This window comes from Marmota monax, unplaced genomic scaffold (genome assembly GCF_021218885.2).
Source record: "Marmota monax isolate L192 unplaced genomic scaffold, Marmota_monax_Labrador192_F-V1.1 WCK01_AAM20220418_F8-fsc00010, whole genome shotgun sequence".
NCBI lineage: Eukaryota > Metazoa > Chordata > Mammalia > Rodentia > Sciuridae > Marmota > Marmota monax.
The window spans coordinates 4,100,290-4,122,105 of NW_026692321.1; the positions used below are offsets into that span (position 1 = coordinate 4,100,290).

General features: G+C 41.0%; 1 protein-coding gene across 6 annotated transcripts in view; it reads right to left on the reverse strand.

Annotated features, from left to right (window-relative positions):
- The window catches only part of Kidins220 (kinase D interacting substrate 220), a 107,296-nt gene extending 91,435 nt beyond the window's left edge, over positions 1 to 15,861 (reverse strand). For all 6 annotated transcript variants that reach the window (XM_046441211.2, XM_046441208.2, XM_046441206.2 and 3 more), the window contains exons 1-3: positions 15,692 to 15,861; positions 7,798 to 7,941; positions 482 to 580 (exon numbers count right to left, since the gene is read on the reverse strand). In XM_046441211.2, the coding sequence (XP_046297167.1) occupies positions 482 to 580; positions 7,798 to 7,905 (207 nt within the window). In that variant the 5' untranslated portion in view covers positions 7,906 to 7,941; positions 15,692 to 15,861. The remainder of the gene's footprint in view (positions 1 to 481; positions 581 to 7,797; positions 7,942 to 15,691) is intronic.
- Between the last annotated feature and the right edge of the window lie 5,955 nt (positions 15,862 to 21,816).

Consider the following 21,816-nt stretch of genomic DNA (forward strand, 5'->3'; position numbering starts at 1 on the left):
TAACCTTTATTCATGAGAGCAATTTAAATGATCATTCAATTTGAAAAAATATGTAGCCATGTGACCTGACCCTCAAAGTGATTCTAAGAATTAGAGCTAATGTAACCTTTTGGAATGATGATTTATCCCCCAGAAGTGACATCAGAAGGGACCACCTCTGACTGTTATCAAATGTGATACTTGCAGTAAAACATCATTAGGGGATATTTTCTAGGCAGGCATTTAACTGTATGAACATGTGCTCTCTATTCAGCCATCACCATCTACGTAAGAAAAACAAAAAGAGCTGACATCCTTCATTTTGAAAGCAAACTTTTTTCTCCTAAAATACTCTTTAAAAAACTGATGTAGCACACTAGACAAAGTTAAGATATACCTGAAAGTACAAATTTAATCAATTACTTTTGAATCATTTCTTAAAACTGAAGAAACACAGTTAAAGGAAAAAAAAGACCAAAGAATAAATTATGTTTATAAATACCAAATCTTCCAAATTGCAGTTAGCTCCATTCTTGATCAATTCTTTCACTATTTCCAGATTGCCTTGCTGAGCAGCTATCATCAGTGGAGTTTGGCCACACTGGAGGATATAAAACACACCGGGATGATATGCTTTCACTGCAACACTACAGTTAAATTCACCACACTTGTATTTTCATGAAGTATGTTAAGGACTACTTGTTTTTACTATATTTCTTTCATTTAGAAACAGCTTTAAACCTTTAGTTTTTTTTGTTGTTGTTGCTTTGTTTTTGTTTTTTTGTTTTGTTTTGTTTTTTTTGTGGAGTGGGGAGGGCTACTGGTGATTGAACTCAGGGGCACTGAACCACTGAGCCACATCCCCAGCCCTATTTTGTATTTTATTTAGAGACAGGGTCTCACTGAGTTGCTTAGTGCCTCGTTTTTGCTGAGGCTGGCTTTAAACTCACAATTCTCCTGCCTCAGCTCCTGAGCCACCAGGATTACAGGTGTGCATCACCGTGCCCAGCAGGACATTTACTTTTGGTTTACTGCCAATTTAAAAGTCAAAGAGATAATTAAATCAAATTTTTTTCTTTCCATCATGTTAACAATCTGATTTTGACACTATGAATTCATTCAAACTCAGTAAACATGCATAGCATTAAGATCTGGAAAGTTAATTCCCACAATGCATATAACCAAATATGCATCATTCCAAAAGGCTACATTAACTATTGTAACCAAATACTCTAACAACTGTTGAGGGCCACAGCCGAGTCGGGATGACGCATGGCATTTTTGCCAGAAGTAGTGGTTGAGAGGTGACGCCAGCAAGTTCTCACGGAGTTCCCGTTGAGTTCCAGTTGAGCTCTCGCGGGGATTCCCGGAGAGTTCCCATTGGTTGGGGAAGTGCCGGAGGAGGGATATTTCCGGTTGCTGGTTCCTGGATGAGTCAAGTGGCGTTCGGGAGAATTCCTGGGAGCGTGTGTGGAGTGTGCTGGTGGAGTTCAGAAATAAAGTTTGTTCCTGCTTCAGTGGCTCATGATTTGTGCCCAGCCAGACTGCGGCAAACAACATAGGCAAAATATGATGTAGAATGAGGTTTTAATCACACTTGTTTTATCTAAAGCAAAACATAAAAGCAACACAAGTGCTACTTATACAATACACATATGCAATTTAAGCCTTTCCTTACAACCTTGACTCATTAAAATTAAGTCTGGGCTAGTTGAGTCAATGTTTCCAGTCTTCCCAAAAGTGAATGCAGTGGGTAGCTCCATTGGCCCTGGAAACAGGGTAGGGTCCTGCAGCTGGCTCTGGGACAAGTCACTTTCTCCACTCAAAGTGCAGTACATATTAGGAAATCACCAGACAATTCTAAAGATACTAAAACAAAGGAATAAGAGAAAACTTTACACCAAAACTTAAAAATACTTATTTATGCACCTACTTATGTGGATGTGTACTGTGTATCAGCATGGAGGAAAAATCTGTAATTTTTTTTTTAATGCCAATTTGACGTCATTTCTTTGCTTCAAACCCTTCAATGTTTCCCCACTGATCTTCTGGATAAGAACTCACCAAGGCCTACAGAAGCCCTGAATGACAGAGAGACAGGCCTGCCCTGATCCTGGGATTGCCCTTTACCATTTAATCCTTGCTTGGTGATACATTTTTATTTGTGTGATTAACAACTGATTTTTGTCTATCTTCCCTAAAGGCTCTATACTCCCTGAGGAAATGTATCTATTTTGTTCATGTGTATAATATTGTACATGGAAAGACAGTGAAATGAATTGAACATAACTTTCCGATGTTCATATATGAATACACCACAGTGAACCTCCATATTATATACAACCGCAAGAATGGGATCTTAATTAGAATAAGACATACTCCATGTATGTATTATATATCAAAATATTCTCTACTGTTGTGTATATCTAAAAAAGAACAAATAAAAAATATATTGTAATGGAATATGAGGGACAGTTGACACCAACCAGGTGCTCCAATTTTTTCAAGTATATAAGTGAGCCAAGTCTTAAAAAATTTAAAAATCAATTAAGAGCAACACAGAAACAAGCAAATGATTATAATAATAACTGTCAAGTACAATTAAAAACTATTGCAAAGATAATACAAATAAAGAGTTTAACACAAATACTGGTACTAATAAATGCAAAAGTAACTCACATTTAAATATAGACATTCTTAGTAAATGATTGATACTAAACTATATATGGCTACCACATCATTCAACTGGAGTCATTAGGGAAGGAGGGGTTACAAATAAACAGATTTTACAGGTGAAAAAGTTAATCCTTTAAACATTAAATTTGATAATCACCATTCTAAAAAGAAGTGCACATACTGCTACTTGTTAAACAGATTATCTTAAAGATTATGTTTATGGTTCTGAGTCAGAGTACAGACATCAATTACTATACCACACATGCCTCTGTCAGCTCTAAATTGTTCAGTGTATACTCTACAGCGTGTTTTTCCCTTCTAATCTACTCAGATGAAGAGTGAGATATCAAAGTCCCTGGTAAAATACAGAAATTAAAGCTAACAAAATGAATCCAAGACACTAAGAATGCATGAATTTTACATCACCATTTCCAAAACAGTAATAGCAAAGACTCAGAGGCACATTCTGTTTACATTCTGGAGTCACTGCTGCACCTCAGATGGTTCACACAGTTAAAGAGTTTCATGAAACAAGATCTTCAAAAATAATGTAAATGTGCATTAGTACCCAAACACAAAGAAAGATGGTATAAACCTGATTTACTAGAATTACATGCCACATGACTTAAATAGTCACAATTTTCTCTTGCAGAAACTCTGAACTGTCTTCCAGTATCCAGAGGAACCACATTTGGCTGGGGTGGCAATGTGCTGGCTAAAAAGCCCCCCTTGTGGCCAGAAATGATCCCATGACACTGCTCTTTGGCTGTGAGGGGACTAGTTCAGGTGGCTTATATCCTTTTTCTAATTTCTTGCCCAATATGCAGACAGAATGCTGAAGTTGAGGTGAGTAACTGGGACAATAAGGAGTGGCCGGAAAAGTACAAAAAGCCTGGGTCCTTGAGATGTCCTGAATCCACCACACCAGTCTTGGACTGGCTCCTCTGTTTGTAGCTTGTCATTATATGAGAACAATAAAACCTTCAATTTTAAACCATTGTCCTGAGAGCTATTAGACACAGTTCAAAGCAAATCTTCACTGGTAAACCTTCGTATCCAAAAAAGTAAAAGAAATTCAAGAAAGGTTGCCATAAAGTTTTATTAGATTCCAAGAGAAGGATAGCTACCTTATAAATTATCTTAAAACAAAGCCTATCTTTGGACTCTCCTGGTTCTTGCTTAACCAATCCAGTAACTACAGTTGCAAAAATAAGGACTAACTTATTATGTTATGACAACTTCACCATTCCACCTGAAAATGAACCACTGAAGTTCCCTTCCATATCTAAGCCCAGATGCCCCCATCAAACCCTGAACCTAACTCTTTCCAAAAAGCACAAGATTTCATAATCCACAACCCCCTGTTAAGGTTTGAGTGTTCCCTTAAGTTTGTGTGCTGGAAACTATACGGGGAGCCACCCGTGAATTACATGAGGATCTTCACTTGGTATCCAGCCATGGAGATTTAGGTTTTTCCTTGGAAACTATCCTGGCTCCCCCAGCAGGCATTAGATTGCCCAAAGCACATGACCTCTATCTCTGCTCTACTAGGAAGATCCCCTCTTGTAGCTCTGGAGTTGGGCATAACCCATTGGGAACTGGACAGCCCACCTCCTACCTTATTTGGCAAAGAATATTCCATGAAAAACCTTTGATGTTCCGCAGTATAAAAAAAGCAAGCCAGGGCTCCATTTTGCTTGCCCACTCTTTTTCCAGTGTGGAAGCTCGATCATTAAGATCGGCAAACCTGTCCCACGCCAGCTTTTTAAAAGTACTTCCTGTGTTCTGTGGTTCTTTCACCCTTCTGTCTTTATTAGCCTTTATTTCACAGCCAACCCATTCCACGAAGAGGAACCCCATTTCCACCGCCTGCACAGGTCACTGGCAGGAAAACTTAATCCTCAAAGCAACAGTGTTGGGGGGTAATGAGGTAATGAGATCACAACCCACACAAATGGATTGATACTACCATTGTGAAAGGAATACGTTCCTAATAAAAGGATACAAGAATGAGTTTGGTTCCCTTCCCTCTTCTCTCATTCTCTTTCATGTTCTCTTACCCATGGAATGGCTACTGTTATGTTGCCTCATCAGATGCCATCTCCTTGATCTTGAACTTCCTAGCCTCCAAAAGCATGAGCAGTGAACTTCTGCTGTTGAGAAATTACCCAGTGTGTGGTATTCTATTCTGAATGCAGAACAGACAAAGGTATCCCTGCTCCACTACACAATGACCTCAAGCCAAGACACCAAACACAAAACTGAACACTCAGCCCAAATTCAAAGTCCTAACAGGTACCATCATTTCTTTCAATTTCTCAAAAGACTACAATGCAGAAACACCCACTATTCCATCATCTTTTTGTTCTTTGTAATTCCTACATTCCAATTTCTACTTAATTTTCTTTAGCAGCTATTTATAAACACATACAGTATATCTCTTTAAGTCCCATTTCATTTTCCTAACCAGTAGAATAATGTCCAGCCTCAACTCTACCTCATGTACAAATGAAAGCCGAAAGTGACTTTGTTCTTTCCAAAAATAAGTCTTTCCCTGCTCAAAAAGGGCAAAGATATGCCATCATTGAGACTATTTACAAAGCCAAGAAATTTATCTAGTTTATCAATAAAGTAGGAAGAAAACAAAGGAGGAGGCTAGAATTTACTGATTATGGCTGATTATATTCTAAGCACAGTTTCAGACTATTTTATCTACATTACTTTATTAAATTGATCTAATATTTAAGAATCCTTTTCAGAATAATTAAAATACATTACTATGAAATTACTTAAATACTTTCAAGAACAAAATAGAAGTGAGAAAATTCAAAAAACTTTTAAAAATCTATAAAGATTAAATTTTATAAGCTGTTGGGCAGTGGATGTAGCTCAGTAGTACAGTGCTTGCCTGACATGCATGAGATCCTGGGTATTATCCCCAGCACTGCAAAAAAGAAAAAAGTTGTAGATGTAAAGTGCTAAGAATTAAAAAAACAGAAAAAGGCCTTAAGAAAGCTACTTCAGTGAGACTGTATGACCAATGTGATTCTACAATATGCACACTCAGAAAAATGAGAAATCATATCCCACCTATGTATGATACATCAAAGTATATAAGTGCATCCTACTGTCATGTATAACTAATTAAAGCCAATTTAAAAAAAAAAAAAGAAAGAAAGAAAGCTACTTCACCCAAAATCTTCACATGGAGCCAAATATCAAGGGGTTTTGAATTAAAATTGACACAATATTAAACTAGCTATAATGATAACTAGTTGCCATTGAATGCTATCTCATGTATGATGTTATATTAGCTCAATGCCAAAAATGCTTCATTCCTTAAGGCAATAAGAGTAATATAATCTTATACTTACTGATGTGCTATTTGTCTCCTTCCCAGTGAAGGTGTTCTTTCAGTATTAAGAACAAAAGATTTCTTTTCAAACTATTTTGTTATTCTAAATAAACTAATATATACTAATAAAATACTTCTTTAGGTAATTCTTTTATAACAATAATCGCCAAGTTTTAATCTTATCTCTTTATGATAATTCTTGACTATTCATAATCAAAAAGAGTTAACAAATGTTAACGAACTATATTATATTTTGTTCAACACAAAAACATTGAAAATATAGGCATTATCATTAGATCAAATCCAGGGCCTCATGCATGCTAAGCAAATGCTACTATTGAGCTGCACCCGCATCCCCATGGAAAGTTGTCCAATATGCAGAGCTTTGGTTTTGCAAGATCCAAACATTCTGGAGATCTGTTGCACAACAAGGTAGAAATACTTATGATGATTCAACTGTATGTTTAAAAATTCAGATGGGCCAGGCGCAATGTCACATGCCTGTAATCTTGAGAATCTCAAGTTCAAGATCAGTTTGGGCAATTTAGTAAGACCCTGTTTTGAAAATGAATAAAAGGGGCTAGGATACAGCTTAGTGATTGCCTAGCAAATGGGAGGGCCTACATTCAATCCTTAGTACCACCAAAAAAAGGTTAATAAATAAAATTAAAAATAGTTAAGATGATAAATTTCATATTATGTGGGGTTTTTTACTATAATAAAAAACAAGTATTTTTTACATGTGTATACACAGAAATGCATAAGGACACATATAAATCCAAGTACATACACATATTTTACACATGTACTTACATTAAAAAATTATTCCTTATTCAGCTTTTCTGCTGACAAAAAAAAGCACTATTAAAAGTACAGTTCTATGAAATGTTTATTTTCCTGAGGTTTTATAAAATACACACATATTTTGCCAGTTACAAAATTCACACAAAAAGTTTATTCATCTTTAAAACGGCATGCCAATTAATCTTCAGATTGGCTGTACATGATAAAATAAGATCAACATTTTGTACTCATATCAATAAATAGAAATAACTAATTTGTTAATGTTTATGAATTAATTAAACAATAACACATAACTTATTTAACTCTCTTTTAAAGACACTGCACTTAAAATTTCCCAGTGTGTAGAATGAAAAATTAAGGACAAAAGTTAGGACTCCATTGAAGAAAATATTTTTAAATTCCTAATTTTTGTCTGTTTAGTCTACTTGTAGGAAGAGCAGGTCTATATGCTCTCTAAAGCTTCCTAGAAACACTTTAATTTTCAAAGAATCAAACTTCCTGAATATTGATTATTACATCAGGGTAAAATCAATCAATTATCAACCTACATTCATTTAATCATTTATATAAGTTAAAATGTAGTCCAAAAACATGGACTACATCGAGTATTTTCAACAATAATGTCACATCATAAGTCCAATAAGACATGGCTGAGAACTGCCATTCCTACTCACTTCTATCCTGAGCATAGTGCCTGCGGGTTAGCCAGGAAATATCTCTGAAAGAATTTAATTGTAAGGAGGGCATAGTAGCACATGCCTGTAACCCCAGAGACCTGGAAGTCTGAGGCAGAAGGACTGCAAATTCAAAGCCAGCCTTAGAAACTTAGTGAGGTCCCAAGTAATCTAGTGAGATTCTGTCCGAAAATAAAAAATAAGAGGGATTGTGATGAGGCTCAGTGGTTAAGTTCCCCTGGGTTCAATACCCAGTAACAAAAATAAAAAACAAAAACAAAGAACTTAATTATAGAAATGTGGCCTTACCTCATTTCTCTCATCTACATCTTTGCATTTTTCAAGAAGAGCTTTCAAAGCAGGAATGTTTTCTTCTTCCACATAATTTATTACACTCTGTGATATCAGAACTGACATTTTCACAGAAAGCTATAGTTATCTTTATTTCAATACCTGTTAAAAGTAAATTAGACAAAAGATGTATAATTTGTGGTAGGGGAAAAAACTAAGTTCTTATGAAAATATTATCAGTCTTAACCAAGTGGCAAGAAGAAAAACAAGGCCCCATAGCTGAGCAATTAAAATGCTGACATGATGTCTTTTCCCAAGACTCACACTTATCTCAAACTTAATCATTCAAACTCAAACTCCAGATACATCCCCCAAACCCTCACCATCAACTCAGATACAAAGACATGATTCACTGCTCCTCTTACTGTCTGTATCTCAGTACATGGCAGCTCCAGCTCCATTCTTCCAAGGCCAAAAATCTTTGAATTGTACATGACTTCTCTTCCTCTTATATCCTACATTCAATATATTACCTACATGTTTTATAGGTAGAGCAAATATTTCACATTTGACTATCACACTACCACACTACCTCCATCACTACCACACTGGACAACCACCCTGACCTCACCTGAACAAGCACAGCTTCCTTCCCTTGCTTCTGCTCTGCCTGCCCTTCCCACTATCCACCACAACATACTTATAGTGATTGTCTGAGAACATAAGCTGGACCAGAGCTACTAAAGGCTGAAGGAATGTGGGGGTGGTCAGGAAAAGAAGCTGTTGGTCCAAGAATGCAAAGGGCTAGTTAGATAGGAGAAAGAAGTGTCATTAATCTATTGCATAGCATGGGGATTGTAGTTAATAATAACGTATATTTCAAAATTGCTAGAAGAGTGAATTTTAAATGTTCTCACCACAAAGTACTGATAAGAATGTGAGCCTGATGTGATCATTCCACAATGTATAAATATGCATGGAAATATCACACTGTATCTCTCTCTCTCTCTCTCTCTCTCTCTCACACACACACACACACACACACACACACACACACACAATTAGTATTTATCAACCAAAAACTTAAAAAACCTTAAACATGTATCAGAATCATCTGGAAAGCTGAGAGCACAGATTTCTGGGCTGTATCCTCAGAGGTTCTGACCCCACAGTTCTGTTCCTTGAATCTGCATCTTTAACTCTCAGGTAATGCTATCACTGCCAACTAAAGAACCACACTGGGGGCAGTACTGAATCAAGAGGGCATCCTCAATGGCTTCTCAAAGCACTCAAAGATCATTTTCATCTGGCAGAGGACTCTAGGTGGCACAACCTCTCATCTCTCTAATACCGCTGATCTCATCTCCTCTCACATTCTCTTGGTCACTTCACTGCATGACATCCAAGCACTGTCCCCCAGGTCTCTGCACTACACTTCTGTCTGCCTAAACTCTTTTTCTACAAGACATGCACAAGGCTTGCCCCTCATCTCATAAGATCAGAAAACACAACGTGATGTGGGATATAGGAGAAATAACCTTCCACTGCTCCACCATGGCCCTGCACTCCCACCCCCTTGTCCTGCTTTATTATTCTCCATCACTTATCACCATCTGCTTACTATCTGTCCACCTCCACTAGAATGTAAGTTTCAACGGAATGGGAACTTCATTATATTCAACTGGACATTCAAGTGCAAATAAACAAACCTTAACCCATACTTTGTACCATAAACACTGCTATCTCAAAACCGGGAGTTGCCCTCACCCCTATTCTGGGTCTGTTTCTGCCAGTTAGCTCCTTCCATTTACAACTCCACCCTCATAACCCCCCTACCAAAGCAACCATCCGTCTCTTCACAGCTGCACAGCTACCATTCTCTATCCAGTGTACCTCCTAAGTAAGGAGATGAGGTAGCCCCACTCTCAGTGCCTCCATTTAGGGCTTTATCATCTACCCTCATTGGACTCCTATGGATGCAAGGGGAAAAGTAATCTAGTTTAAACAAAACAGATAAATGTACTTCAGGGATACTAGTTTACTTCCCACAACCAGACAATGGAAAAGGTATGAGCTACTGGACCTGAATGCCAGCAGCCTTCTCTTCTTTATTGGTTTCGTCTATTTTCATCCTAGACCAACTTCTCCATTAATGGGAACATGGCTTCTCACAGCTATTTAGCCTCAATCAAACAGCTTCTAACACTAGAGATAGCAGTTATGCTTTGTTACCAGACCCAAAGTCTTAGGAAGAAAGGTCTGACTGCCAGGTGTAATAGTACACACCTGTAATCCCAGCTACTTAGGAGGCTGAGGCAAAAGGATCACATGAGCCCAGGAGTTCAAGGCCATCCTGGTCAACACAATGAGATACCATCTCAAAAAAATAAGATTTTTTTTTTTAAGGGGGTAGGAAGGCCTGAGAACCCAGACTGAGTTAGTTGCCAGCCCAAGACCAAACAACAATAGACACAAGGTCGGGAGGGAGTTATGAGCTCATACAGTACTGACACTGTTTCTAGAAAAGAGGAAACCAGCAGCATCTAGGCATCCATCCTAAAATGTCTACAACACATCTCTCACCTAGTTCATGCCCTTCTCACCAGTCCTGGTCTCTTCAACTTGGTACCCTGAAGCAAGAGCCATCTACTGTTGTGAGCAGTAAATAAATCACCGCTTTAAACTATATAAGCATGGATAGTGAGACAAAGCTTCTAGGAACCCTTCGGTGTGAGAGTGCCTAGAGGAAAACCATTTGCAAGGTGACTCCTGTTGACAGGGAGAATTCCGTGCATTCATACCTATATAAATAAACACACAGGCAGGGTGTGCTGGCACACGCTTGTGATCCCTGCAGCTGAGGAGGCTGAGGTAAGAGGATCACAAGTTCAAAGCCAGCCTCGGCAAAAGCAAGCTGCTAAGCAACTCAGCAATACCCTGTCTCTAAATAAAAAAACAGGGCTGGGGATGTGGTTCAGTGGTCAAGTACCCCTGAGTTCAACCCCTGGTACCCCCCAAAAAATATTTCTTAAATAAACAAATACACACACAGACTCTCACGCTGTTTGTTAGAGCCACTCCATCGGAGTTGGTTCACCCACTGAGCACTGTTTTCACTCACAATTGAGTCTTTATCTTTATTTTTATAATTTTTTTCTCCTCCAGTCAGTTATATAGACTGTGCATCACCTTTGGATACTTAAAACATTTTTAAAAAATATTTATTTTTTTAGTTGTAGTTGGACACAATACCTTTATTCTATTAATTTATTTTTATGTGGTGCTGAGGAACGAACATAGGGCCCTGCGCGTGCTAGGCAAGCTCTCTACCGCTGAGCCACAATCTCAGACCCTTAAAACATTTTTTAAAAGGTTATTTCTAGGCTGGTGGGGGTGTACCTCAGAGGTATAGCACTTGACCAGCACACACAAGGCCCTGGGTTTGAACTCCATCACCACTAAAAAAGGTTATCACTTTTATCCTTGCTTTAGACTAAGATTACACAAAAGTATTAATAAAACACCTTTTTAAATCTTTTATGTTGAATTTGCTTTGCCATAACTCCCCAAAGGATGTCCTTTGAACTAATCTTTTATGGAAAAATGACCTATTTTGTCATATAATTATGTGAAAACGTATACAATTCACACAGTTCAGGTGCTTCTGAACTTGTGAAGTTCTATCAACAGTCCATTGGCAGCCTAAAATCTGCAAGACCCTGTGTTATGGATTCTGACTGACAAGCTGGATAAGACATTATTCCTGCCTATGGAGGGTCAAGTCTCTTTAAAGAACGAGGGGGCACAGGGAAGGGTAACAGGGGAAGAGGAAAATTCCTGGAAATAAAGTTGGCAAAACATTCGTAGTTGTTAAGAGTGTCATGAACACTCATGACATCATTCTCTCCTTTGTGTACTTTGAGGGAAAAAATAATATAGGAGGCCTTGTGGACCATCAACATTATAAGCTTTGAAATCTGGTAATCTCTGCATTCCTCCATTCTTTCCTTCCTTATTATTATAATTTTCCTGATAGTAGGAACTTCACAAGTTCAGAAGCACCTTAAACACTTCCTTGCACATATTAACTGATACATGGATGCTGAACTGAATTTGATCAAATCACATAAATACATTTATGTTTAACAGGAGAAAAGAGTTTGCCAAAACTGTAGGCAACAAAATGACTCCCATCATCCAGACTTCTAACAATAAGTGAAGCAGGTTTGCTTCCAAGTGTACCCAGTAAATCAGATTATGTTCTCAAAGGTCAAATCTCCCTATCCTTCCCTCAGAGGCTTCACTTCTGGTCAGTCCCACTTTCTCTCACTTGTAGCAAGCTCTATTCTTAGCTATCTTAGAATAAAAACCCTTGGGGCTGGGGCTGGGACTCAGTGGCGGAGCGCTTGCCTAGCATGTGTGAGGCATTGGTTCAATTCTCAGTACCGCATATCAATAAATAAAATAAAGATCCATTGACAACTAAAAAAATTAAAAAAACTTCAAGCCCATATTCATACTCCTCTTGTCATTCCCAGAAATCCTGTCAGTTTCAAGTCATTCTCCCCTTTACCTTCACTAGCATCTGACTTGGGCCCAACGAATCTCTATACAGTCTTCAACTTTCAATTTCAAAGTCAATTCTACAGTGAGACTTCCCTGTCAAGGTCCTACCCCTCCAGAGCAAGGTGAGGGCCTCCTCCTCCTCCTCCTCCAACATTTGCTCAGTGCCTGACACATTGCCTGAACATATAATAGGGTCAGCAGACCTTAGGTGAACAAAGAAAGCCCAGAGGGCAGTCTTGTCTGTTTTACAAGTATGTATTGGGCAGTATTATGTTCAAGACCATGCTAGCCTGCAGTAGATTGCAATTGTTCCCTCAATAAGGTTACAGTACACCCTAAGACATCTTCAGGAAAACAGCATCACTTTAGTTTTTCATTTTAGTTTTTCATTTTACAGATGACAAAAAAGGTTTGCATAAATAAGTACTGTGCCTAACATGATACAAATAGCAAGTGGTATAGAAACTAGATGAACCCAAGCTGTAATTCAAAGTAGAACAGTGCTCTGAGAGTTCTGAGACGTTTCTGCTCCAGCTGGGGAATCATGGAAGCATCATGATTCTGTGTAGATCCCTGAAGAACCAGCAGGTCCACTAGGTGAGAAACGAACAAAGGGCACACCAAGCAAAGGGAAAAGGCTGAAAATAGATGACGAGGGTGTAGATGAGTGGTTATATGCTGTCTGCCCAGGATATGATGAATGATAGGACTGGGATGTTTAAGTGTGAAGTGAGAGCCAACGCCAGAAAGTTAAGGTGGGTTAGATCTGTCATCTCTTCGATGATAAAAGGCTGTCTAACCCTAGAACCTATTACAGGTCTAGAATAAACAGAAACTTAATAGAGAATTATCAAACTGAGTAACTGCAGAGGTATACTAAAGATGTATCTTCTTTGCTCTCCCACATCCCTTGCTATCCTCAACAGCTACCTTCAGCCACAACCAGGGATGGGTATACAATCACTACAAGTGATGCTCAAAAAGATAAGTTGGGCCAACGTAGAATTGGAATTCAAAACTATGCCAGTTATTAGGGACCATGTATAAAATAATGCATTTGGGGCCAGGCACGGTGGCTGGCACACACCTGTAATCCCAGCGGTTCAGGAGGCTGAGGCAGGAGGATCTGGAAGCCATCAACAACAAAAGCAAGGCACTAGGCAACTCAGTGAGACTCTGTCTCTAAATAAAATACAAAATAGGGGTGGGGATGTGGCTCAGTGGTCAAGTGCCCCTGAGTTCAATCACTGGCACCCCCTCCCCACCCCCAAAGAAGAAGATGACGACGGCGGCAACTTGGGGCTGGGGTTGTGACTCAGTGATAGAGCCCTTGCCTAGCATGTGTGAGGTACTAGGTTCAATTCTCAGCACTGTGTATAAATAAATAAAAAAATAAAGGTCTGTCAACAACTAATAAAAATATTTTTTAAAAGGCAATTTTGTGCCAGTCAGCAGAGAGAGAACTCAACAGCTATGAATAATCAAACGAACTCCTCCTTAGTAAGAGAACAAATGTGGCCCCCAAGAAAGATGCAGAAGATTAAATTGCCTGGGATCCTGACTTCCCACATGGTCTTGAATGTCTCAATTTCCCTGAGGTTTCTGTTCCTTGTCTTCTACATACCTCTACTACAGTAGCTTATGAGTAGACAATCTGACAGTTCTTGAGCAAAAGCACAAAGAGAAGAATGACACACTCATATGCAATCCTATAAAAATTAAACCTCCTAGCAGCTCAGACTAGAAAAACACACAACAAAAAATAGAACTATAGGACCAGTCAGGGATCCACCAAAATAGGCCACAGCAGAAGGATTGGGCAGTGGGAATGGAGAAGATATTAGCTTGAACAATATAAAATCCCCAATATTTGACCTGTTTGATCCACCAAAATATATAGAAGAGATATTCTGAATGAAAAAAATAAGTAAAAGAAAGCATATGGCTGGAGAAGAAAAGAAGGGGTCAGAGATGACTAGATGGCACATGCACATGACTAGAGGTTGGTTTTGCTCTTAATGAAAAAAGAGCAGCCAGGAAAAAGAGGAGACGTACCTCTGCATGGTTATGCTGGCTTCCTCCCTATCTCCCCAGCTTGATGAAGGAAGCTGTGTGGTGCTAAAGGTGAACAGCTCAAAAAAGGTTGGGTTGAAAAAATCCATCCAGTGTTTGGAAAAAACAGACTTTGAAATCAATCACACAGTGTGTAGAAAAGGATTCTCAAACTGGTGTGCACTAAAATTATCTGTGAAGCTTGTCAAATACTATACACTGTCTCCTTCCCCACAGAATCCCGTTTAGTAGATCAGTGGTAGGCCCAGAATCTAATATTTAAACAAGCACCCCAAAATGATTCTGATTAAGTAGCCCACTCTGGCAAAGATAGAGAACAAAGAATACACTTTGACGCAGCAGTCTATCAACCGCGAACTCACTCCAAATAACCTACAGATGTCTGGTTCTCAGTGTTGCCAAAATGTGGGCAGGGACTAATCTACTAGAATCACCCCAAGAGGTGACTCCTGAGCCACACCCCACGTCAAATGAATAGTAATCTCTGAAAGGCTAAGAGAGCTGCATTTTAACAATCCCTCTAGGGAGCAGAGATGGCTCCACAGTTATTAATAAATACTTTTAATTTTATTAAATCTTTTCTATATGTCAAAACAACCTCAAAGAATAAAAACCCCAAAATCGCTGGCTGACAAATCTTGGACGCCTGATAACCAATGGCTTGCTGGTAGTTTGCAAGGCGTTTAAAAGCCTGCACAGGACAATGGAGCAATGGAGCCCGGAATAAAGCAGAGGAGAAAATAACACCACCTCGCAAAGGAATCCTAGGAAAAGAAACCTAGACCGTCTTCCTTAGCTGCACCTGCTACAGGAATCCTCGAGGGAGTGGGTATGCAAGCATCTGCTCCGCAGAACCGTTTTCCTAACAGCTTTCACCTCCGCACCCTGGAAGACTGACCAGCAGAAACACCCAGTCCAGGGACCTTTCCCGCGTCCAGCCAGCGGTCACTCGCCCTGAAAGCCTCACCGAAGCGCCCCGCCCAGCCTCGCTAGCCAGCTCGCGCGCAGGACCTTGCCCCCTCCCCTCCCCGCGAGGCTCGCCCCTTCCCCGTGGCCTGGACACCGCCCTCCCCGCTCGGCTCGCCCCTTCCCCGTGGCCTGGACACCGCCCTCCCCGAGCGGCTAGCCCCTTCCCCGGGGCCTGGACACCGCCCTCCCCGCTCTGCTCGCCCCTTCCCCGCGGCCTGGACACCGCCCTCCCCCAGCGGCTAGCCCCTTCCCCGCGGCCTGCGCACCCCTCCACCGCGCTGGCCCCGAGACGGCCCACACTGACCGTCTCACAACGTGGCCTGAGAACAGCGCTCTCAGCTCGGAAGAACCCGTCCGCTGGGCCGCCGGCGGTGTCAGAGGACGAAGGAGAAAAAGACAGCGGCTTTAGACGCGTCGCCCTCACCACACCCGGCGGCCATTTTCCGTCTGCCCCTGAACTGACAGATCACGTGGCTGCAACCCGGGCGGAGCCTTGGGTGGCCACGCCCCGGGGGCGTGGCGGGAGGAGCCCGGCGGAGGCGGGGCTGGAGGGGCGGGCGCGGCTGAGCTCGAGGTGACTGCCCTCGGCGCTGGCTCTCTGGTCTCCAAATGGGCGTATTTTTGACAACTGCCCAAGCAACATTTTTTCACTGTAAATGTTTCTCTTCCTATTATAGTTAATTTATAAACCCCATCTGCCCTTACAGTCAAGATTATTCATAAAAATAAACAATTAAACTTCCAATGACAATGCAAATGGAGACCCGCTCAATTCCTCCCAGAGTCCAGAAGGCAGATTCTGTGCTGCGGATCTGCCTGAGCGCACACAGCCTCCTTCGCCACCTCCCCCACCCCCGCCTCCTCCATCCTCCTGGCCCTGCAACTCCCGCCCCCATCCTCCCTTCCATTTTCTGTTGCTCGGGAGTCTGCAAAAGGTACTTGTGACTGTCCAGAGACCAAATGTGATGGACAGCTTTCCATCCATGGAAAACTGGATGCGACTCCCTTCTACAAATATTCCCTTCGTTGTACTTACTAATTCTCCTAGTTTTCCTCCCATTCTTCTGGCTGTTCCTTCTCAGATTCCACCTCCCTTAAACTTGTGAACAAGCTGAACTCATCACCTTGATACTGCCCGTTATCAGTGGCAAGTCCTGCTTCTCCATGTGTTGAAGTTTGAACATTATAGAGAAGCACCCCGAGGCAAGCATATGAAGAGGAGTCCTTTGTTCTCCTGCTTTTCCTCCTTATCTCTTTCCTTTAGGCCCAAGGATGGCCAAAAGGTGGGAAATAGGTGGGCTGAAGGGGGAAGGGCAGGATGGAGTAGACAAGGACACATTAACCTGTAGAGAGGGAAAATTCCTGGGACAGGTTACCTTGGCAACAGGTTGGAGCAGGGGCAGGATCTTGATAAGATCCCTCAGGGACAGTCTCCAACTTCCCGGATTCACTCAAAATTGGCCTCCTTGATGGACCTGACTCGATTTACCTACCTACTGACTGCCTGTCTAACTCTGGCTTCAACCTTCCCCACCCAGTGTGATCTGTCTCTGGTGTGGCTAGTCTCAGGTGACCTGGCTCCCTACCCCACAAAGAAGACAGGAAGTTTGAGGTCATTTTACATACTGGCTCCCATATTATCTAATCGGACCACCCCTGACTAGGAACATTCATCCTCTCTGATGTATTTAAAGGTGCCCAAAGCAACACACACACCAGGACTACCCTATCCCCAAATTCTCTCCTGTGTTCATGGTGGCATTACTCACTATTTCTCCAAGAGCTTGCTAGGTCACTTCCTTTAAAGCTCTTGTAGCTTTCCACTTCTTTAAAGTTAGTTCCCAATGGTACTTTGTTTGCAAGACTCTCTGTGGGTCACCCCCACTCTGAGGTTGCTCCATCCTTAGATTCCAGGGCGCCATTAACTCCCCTCACCTAGTTTAGAATGGTGTCTGGCCTCAGCAAGCCACCATAGAAGAAGCCATACATTTTAGCTCTTTATTATATGCTGTTGGAGTATTCTCTTATTGTTTCAGGAGGGTCACACCAGCTTCTGAGGAAGCCACACTCCTTTTTGGCTTTTCTCATGAATGGCCAGGTTGACACATTGGTGGAATACCAATCAGAATCATCTGTGGATTTTTTTTTTTTTTTTTGTACCAGAGCATGAACCCAGGGGCATTTAACCCAAGGGCTGGCCACATTCCCAGTCCTTTTTATTTTTGAGACAGAGCTTCACTAAGTTGCTGAGTCTGGCTTTGAACGTGCAATTCTCTTGTCTCAGCCTCCCAAGTCACTGGGATTACAAGCATGAGCCACCACTGTGCCTTCTGTGGAGCTTTTTAAAAATCAAGACTCTACACTTGTTGGGGCAAGGAAAGAAATGTGAATTTTTAAATTTACATTTATTTATTTATTTGTGGTACTGGGATTGAACCCAGGAATGCTCTGTCACTGAACTATATCCCAAGCTATTATTAATATTATTATTATTTAGTTGAAGATGGACACAATACCTTTATTTTATTTGTTTATTTTTTATGTGGGGCTGGGGATCAAATCCAGTGCTTCATGCATGCTAGGGAAGCGCTCTACCGCTGAGCCATAGCCCCAACCCCTATCCCCAAGCTTTTTACTTTTTTATTTTTTAAATTACTTTGAGACAGGGTCTCACAAAGTTTCCCAGGCTGGCTTTACACTTGCAATTGTCCTACCTCAGCTTCCCATGGAGCTGGGATTGCAGGCATGCACCCCCAGCCCAGGTGCCCCCAGAATTTCTGTTAATTCCAGCAGTACTGCTTGGTTATAGAAACCGCCATTCCACAGCAAGCCTGGGAGAAGGGCTTTAGGCAGGTCCAGACTGGTAAGTAGGCCAAACTCTGCCCACCAGCAGTGAGCTACCCTGGTGGGGAGGAACCCACACAAGCAAAGCACCTTCCTTCAGGCCTCTGGAATGCAGCTGTAAGTAAGGCGGCAGAAGGGGAGTGGGGGCTCTCCAGCCAAGGCAGCCCAGCAGTGCTGAACTAAGCCGGGGCATTCTCAGTGAAGATCTTTGCCAATTCCCATCTCAGCCCCAGAGGCTGGCGCCTGCTACCTGGACTTACTCCTTCTCCACCAAATGAAAACCCCTGTAAGCTGACCGTCCTGTGGGGTCAAGTGCCAGCCTGGGAAAAAGCAATGAGAAACAGTCTTGATATCAGCCCACACTTTAATGGTGTGGGCTGATATCATGCCCGGGCTGGTGGGGTGAGGACAGTCACCATAACAGAGGACAACTTTGTCAACTAGCCCAGGCCCCACTGCAGGCCTGGGGAGGAGAGAAATTCTAAGTTCACATTTTTTTTTTTTATTATTATATGAGCCACGTACTTCAATACTAAAATGAGGGTTTTTGATGATGAAAAATTACTAGATAACATTTTATGATCTAAAGGTAACATGAAAATTATGAGATCTACTCAAAACGCCATCCAGGGACAGGAAGCAAGGGGAGACAGGGCATTTGCAGAAGCCATCCCTAGGAAAAATGAAGGTTGACTGTAATCCTATTCTACTGCATTCTCTTGCCTTGAATATGGTCACATTGAGTAAATTATCTCTATTTTGATAATAAATATTTCCTGAGGTCAAATGCTGCTGATTCCTTTCCTATTTACTGGCCCTAACTTGCAAAGGCAGAACTGTTACACAAGGTAACCAAATGCTTTGTCCTCAGTTTTGTTTCAAAGACAAGCCTCTCTCCATGTTATTTAGTCTTTTGTGTTTTATGTAGCTTGCCTAAAACTTTCTGGCAAAGGCATCCCCAAGCTTTTACTCCAGCAGACTCACTCTGAGAGTGGTTTTGTGTAGAAGGAAAAATAGGAGTTATTTTTCCATTCGTCACCACTCTCCCCATCAAAACTGTAATTTAATCACCCTTTCATCTTTTTCCACAGGATCAGCAATTGGGATGGTGATTTCAGTAGTCCAGCATTTTTATATGGCTTCAATTTCACCGTCATATTTTCTGTAAAAATTTCAATATTTTTGCATACCACATCACTTTAAAAATTGTTCTGATTACAAAAATATGTATTCATCATAAAGAATTTGAAAAATGTATAAAAATTTGGAGATAATTCCCCTGTTCTCACCACTGAGTTCTCTTTTTTTTTTTTTTAGTTGCAGGTGGACACAATACCCTTATTTTATTTTTATATGGTACTGAGGATTGAACCCAGTACCTCAAACATGCTAGATGAGCACCCTACCACTGAGCCACAACCCCAACCCAAGTCCTCTGACTTTTTCAATAGAAATTTGGAAAAAACTTTATTGATCAAACTCATTTTAACACTCATTGTTTGAGAGCAGAGAGTGATGGGGATGCTCTCCTCTCTGGCCTATTTGATCAGCATATTCCTTCCACATTTAAAAAAAAAAAAACATGTGAAAGGAAGTTTCTTCAACTCTGGGATGGTCCCAGAAAGAAAAGGAACACACAAGAAGACAGTTAAGGGCAGACCTGAGATGCAACACAGGAAGGGCCAATGCAAAACCTCACATTGCAGTATGGTTAAAATTGGATGGGAAAGAGTTATAACTAAGCTCAGGTGAAAAAGACCTGGGGTTTCAGCCCATCACAAGCTCTGCAAGCAGAGCAGACCCGTTCATGCTGCCAGCCCACTGACTGGCCACAGGTGTGACACACTCAACCTTTTGTCATCACCAAATTCTGTCTCACTGATAGAAATTAAAAATTCAGAGCTTGTATTATGAGAATACAATCTAATTAGGGAGACAGGTGATATGCTAGTGGGGAATGTTATCAGTAGGAGATAGGCTAAGAGCCAAAGAAGTGCTGGTTCAGGGCAGACATGAAGATAGCACACCTGTAATCCTAGCAACTCAGGAGGCAAGATTGCATGTTTGAGGCCAGCCTCAGCAACTTACCAAGGACCTAAGCAACTAAGCAAGACCCTGTCTTAAATAAAAAATAAAAGGAGCTATGAATGTGGCTCAGTAGTAAAGCACCCCTGGTTTCAATCCCCAATACCAAAGCTGGGTGGAGAAAGTAAGTGGTAGTTCAGAAGAGTGAAAGAAAGGTTGAGTGAAAGGTCTCTGGAGGTTGGTGGATTTGACCAATTTTTCCAAAAAAGAGACAAGCCTGATTAGGGGAATTATGTGCACCAAGAGATGTAAATGGGCATTGTGGTGTTAGGAACCACTCGGGATTCACATCCAACACCATTGGTTTAAAGGCTTATATTTAAAGTATTTTTTTCTTGCAATATCTTTATTTTAGTTACTTATTTTATTTTATGTGTTGCTGAGGATCAAACCCAGCACTTGACACATGCAAGGCGAGTGCTCTATCATAAAGCCACAACCCCAGCCCTATCTAAAGTATTTTTAGGGCAATATCAACTTAGCTAAAGTCCATTTAAAAAGTACTTTTTATTTGAGACCACATCTCACTGAATTGCCCAAGCTGTCCTAGAACCTGGGATCCTTCCTTCCCTTCTGAGGTGGGAGGATTGCAAGTTTGAGCCCATCCAGGGCAATTTAGCAAGACACTGTCTCAAAATTAAAAAGGGCTGGCAATGCAGCTCAGCGGTAGAGGATTCGATCCCCAGTGTAGGGATCCTTCCTTCCCTTCTTTTTTTTTTAACATTTTTTTTTTAGTTGTAGTTGGACACTATACCTTTATTTTTTTATTTTTATGTGGTCCTGAGGATCAAACCCAGCACCCTGCTGGTGCTAGGCGAGTGATCTACCCCTGAGCCACCCACTCCACTCCCTCTTCCTTCCCTTCTCGAAAACTGGAATCACTACTCATTTATAGTGTCTTCCTATCTCATCCAAGCAAAATGTGCGATTCCATTAGTCTCCAAAGCCAAATTTCATTCACAAGTACAGATCCCCATAAAAGGAAAAAAAAATAGCTGGAATGCAAAGAGAAGAGGTAGTTAATATTGCATTAGATTCACTGGTTAATATTTTTAGCCCCTTCACTTCTAGGAGACATGTTAATGTTGAACTTTACTATGCCGTGTGTGTGTGTGTGTGTGTGTGTGTGTGTGTGAATTTCAGTTGTGTTGGTGCATGCCTATAATCCCAGCTTTTCTAACCTTTTTCTAAAGGTTGAGGCAGAAGGATCCCAAGTTCTAGGACAGCTTGGGCAACTCAGATGTGGTCTCAAAATAAAAAGTATTTTTTAAATGGACTGGGGATGTAGCTCAGTGGTAGAGCACTCCTGGGTTCAATCTCCAGTGCAAGATATAGATAGATAGATAGATAGATAGATAGATAGATAGATAGATGAATAGAATGAATGAATGTAAAATTCAGATCTGCTAGTTGGTACATTTTGAAATTTTATCTATGCTGTATCTTCATCTAAAATTTAGTTTCATTTTATCATATCTTAAATCAGCAATTTTTCCTTGC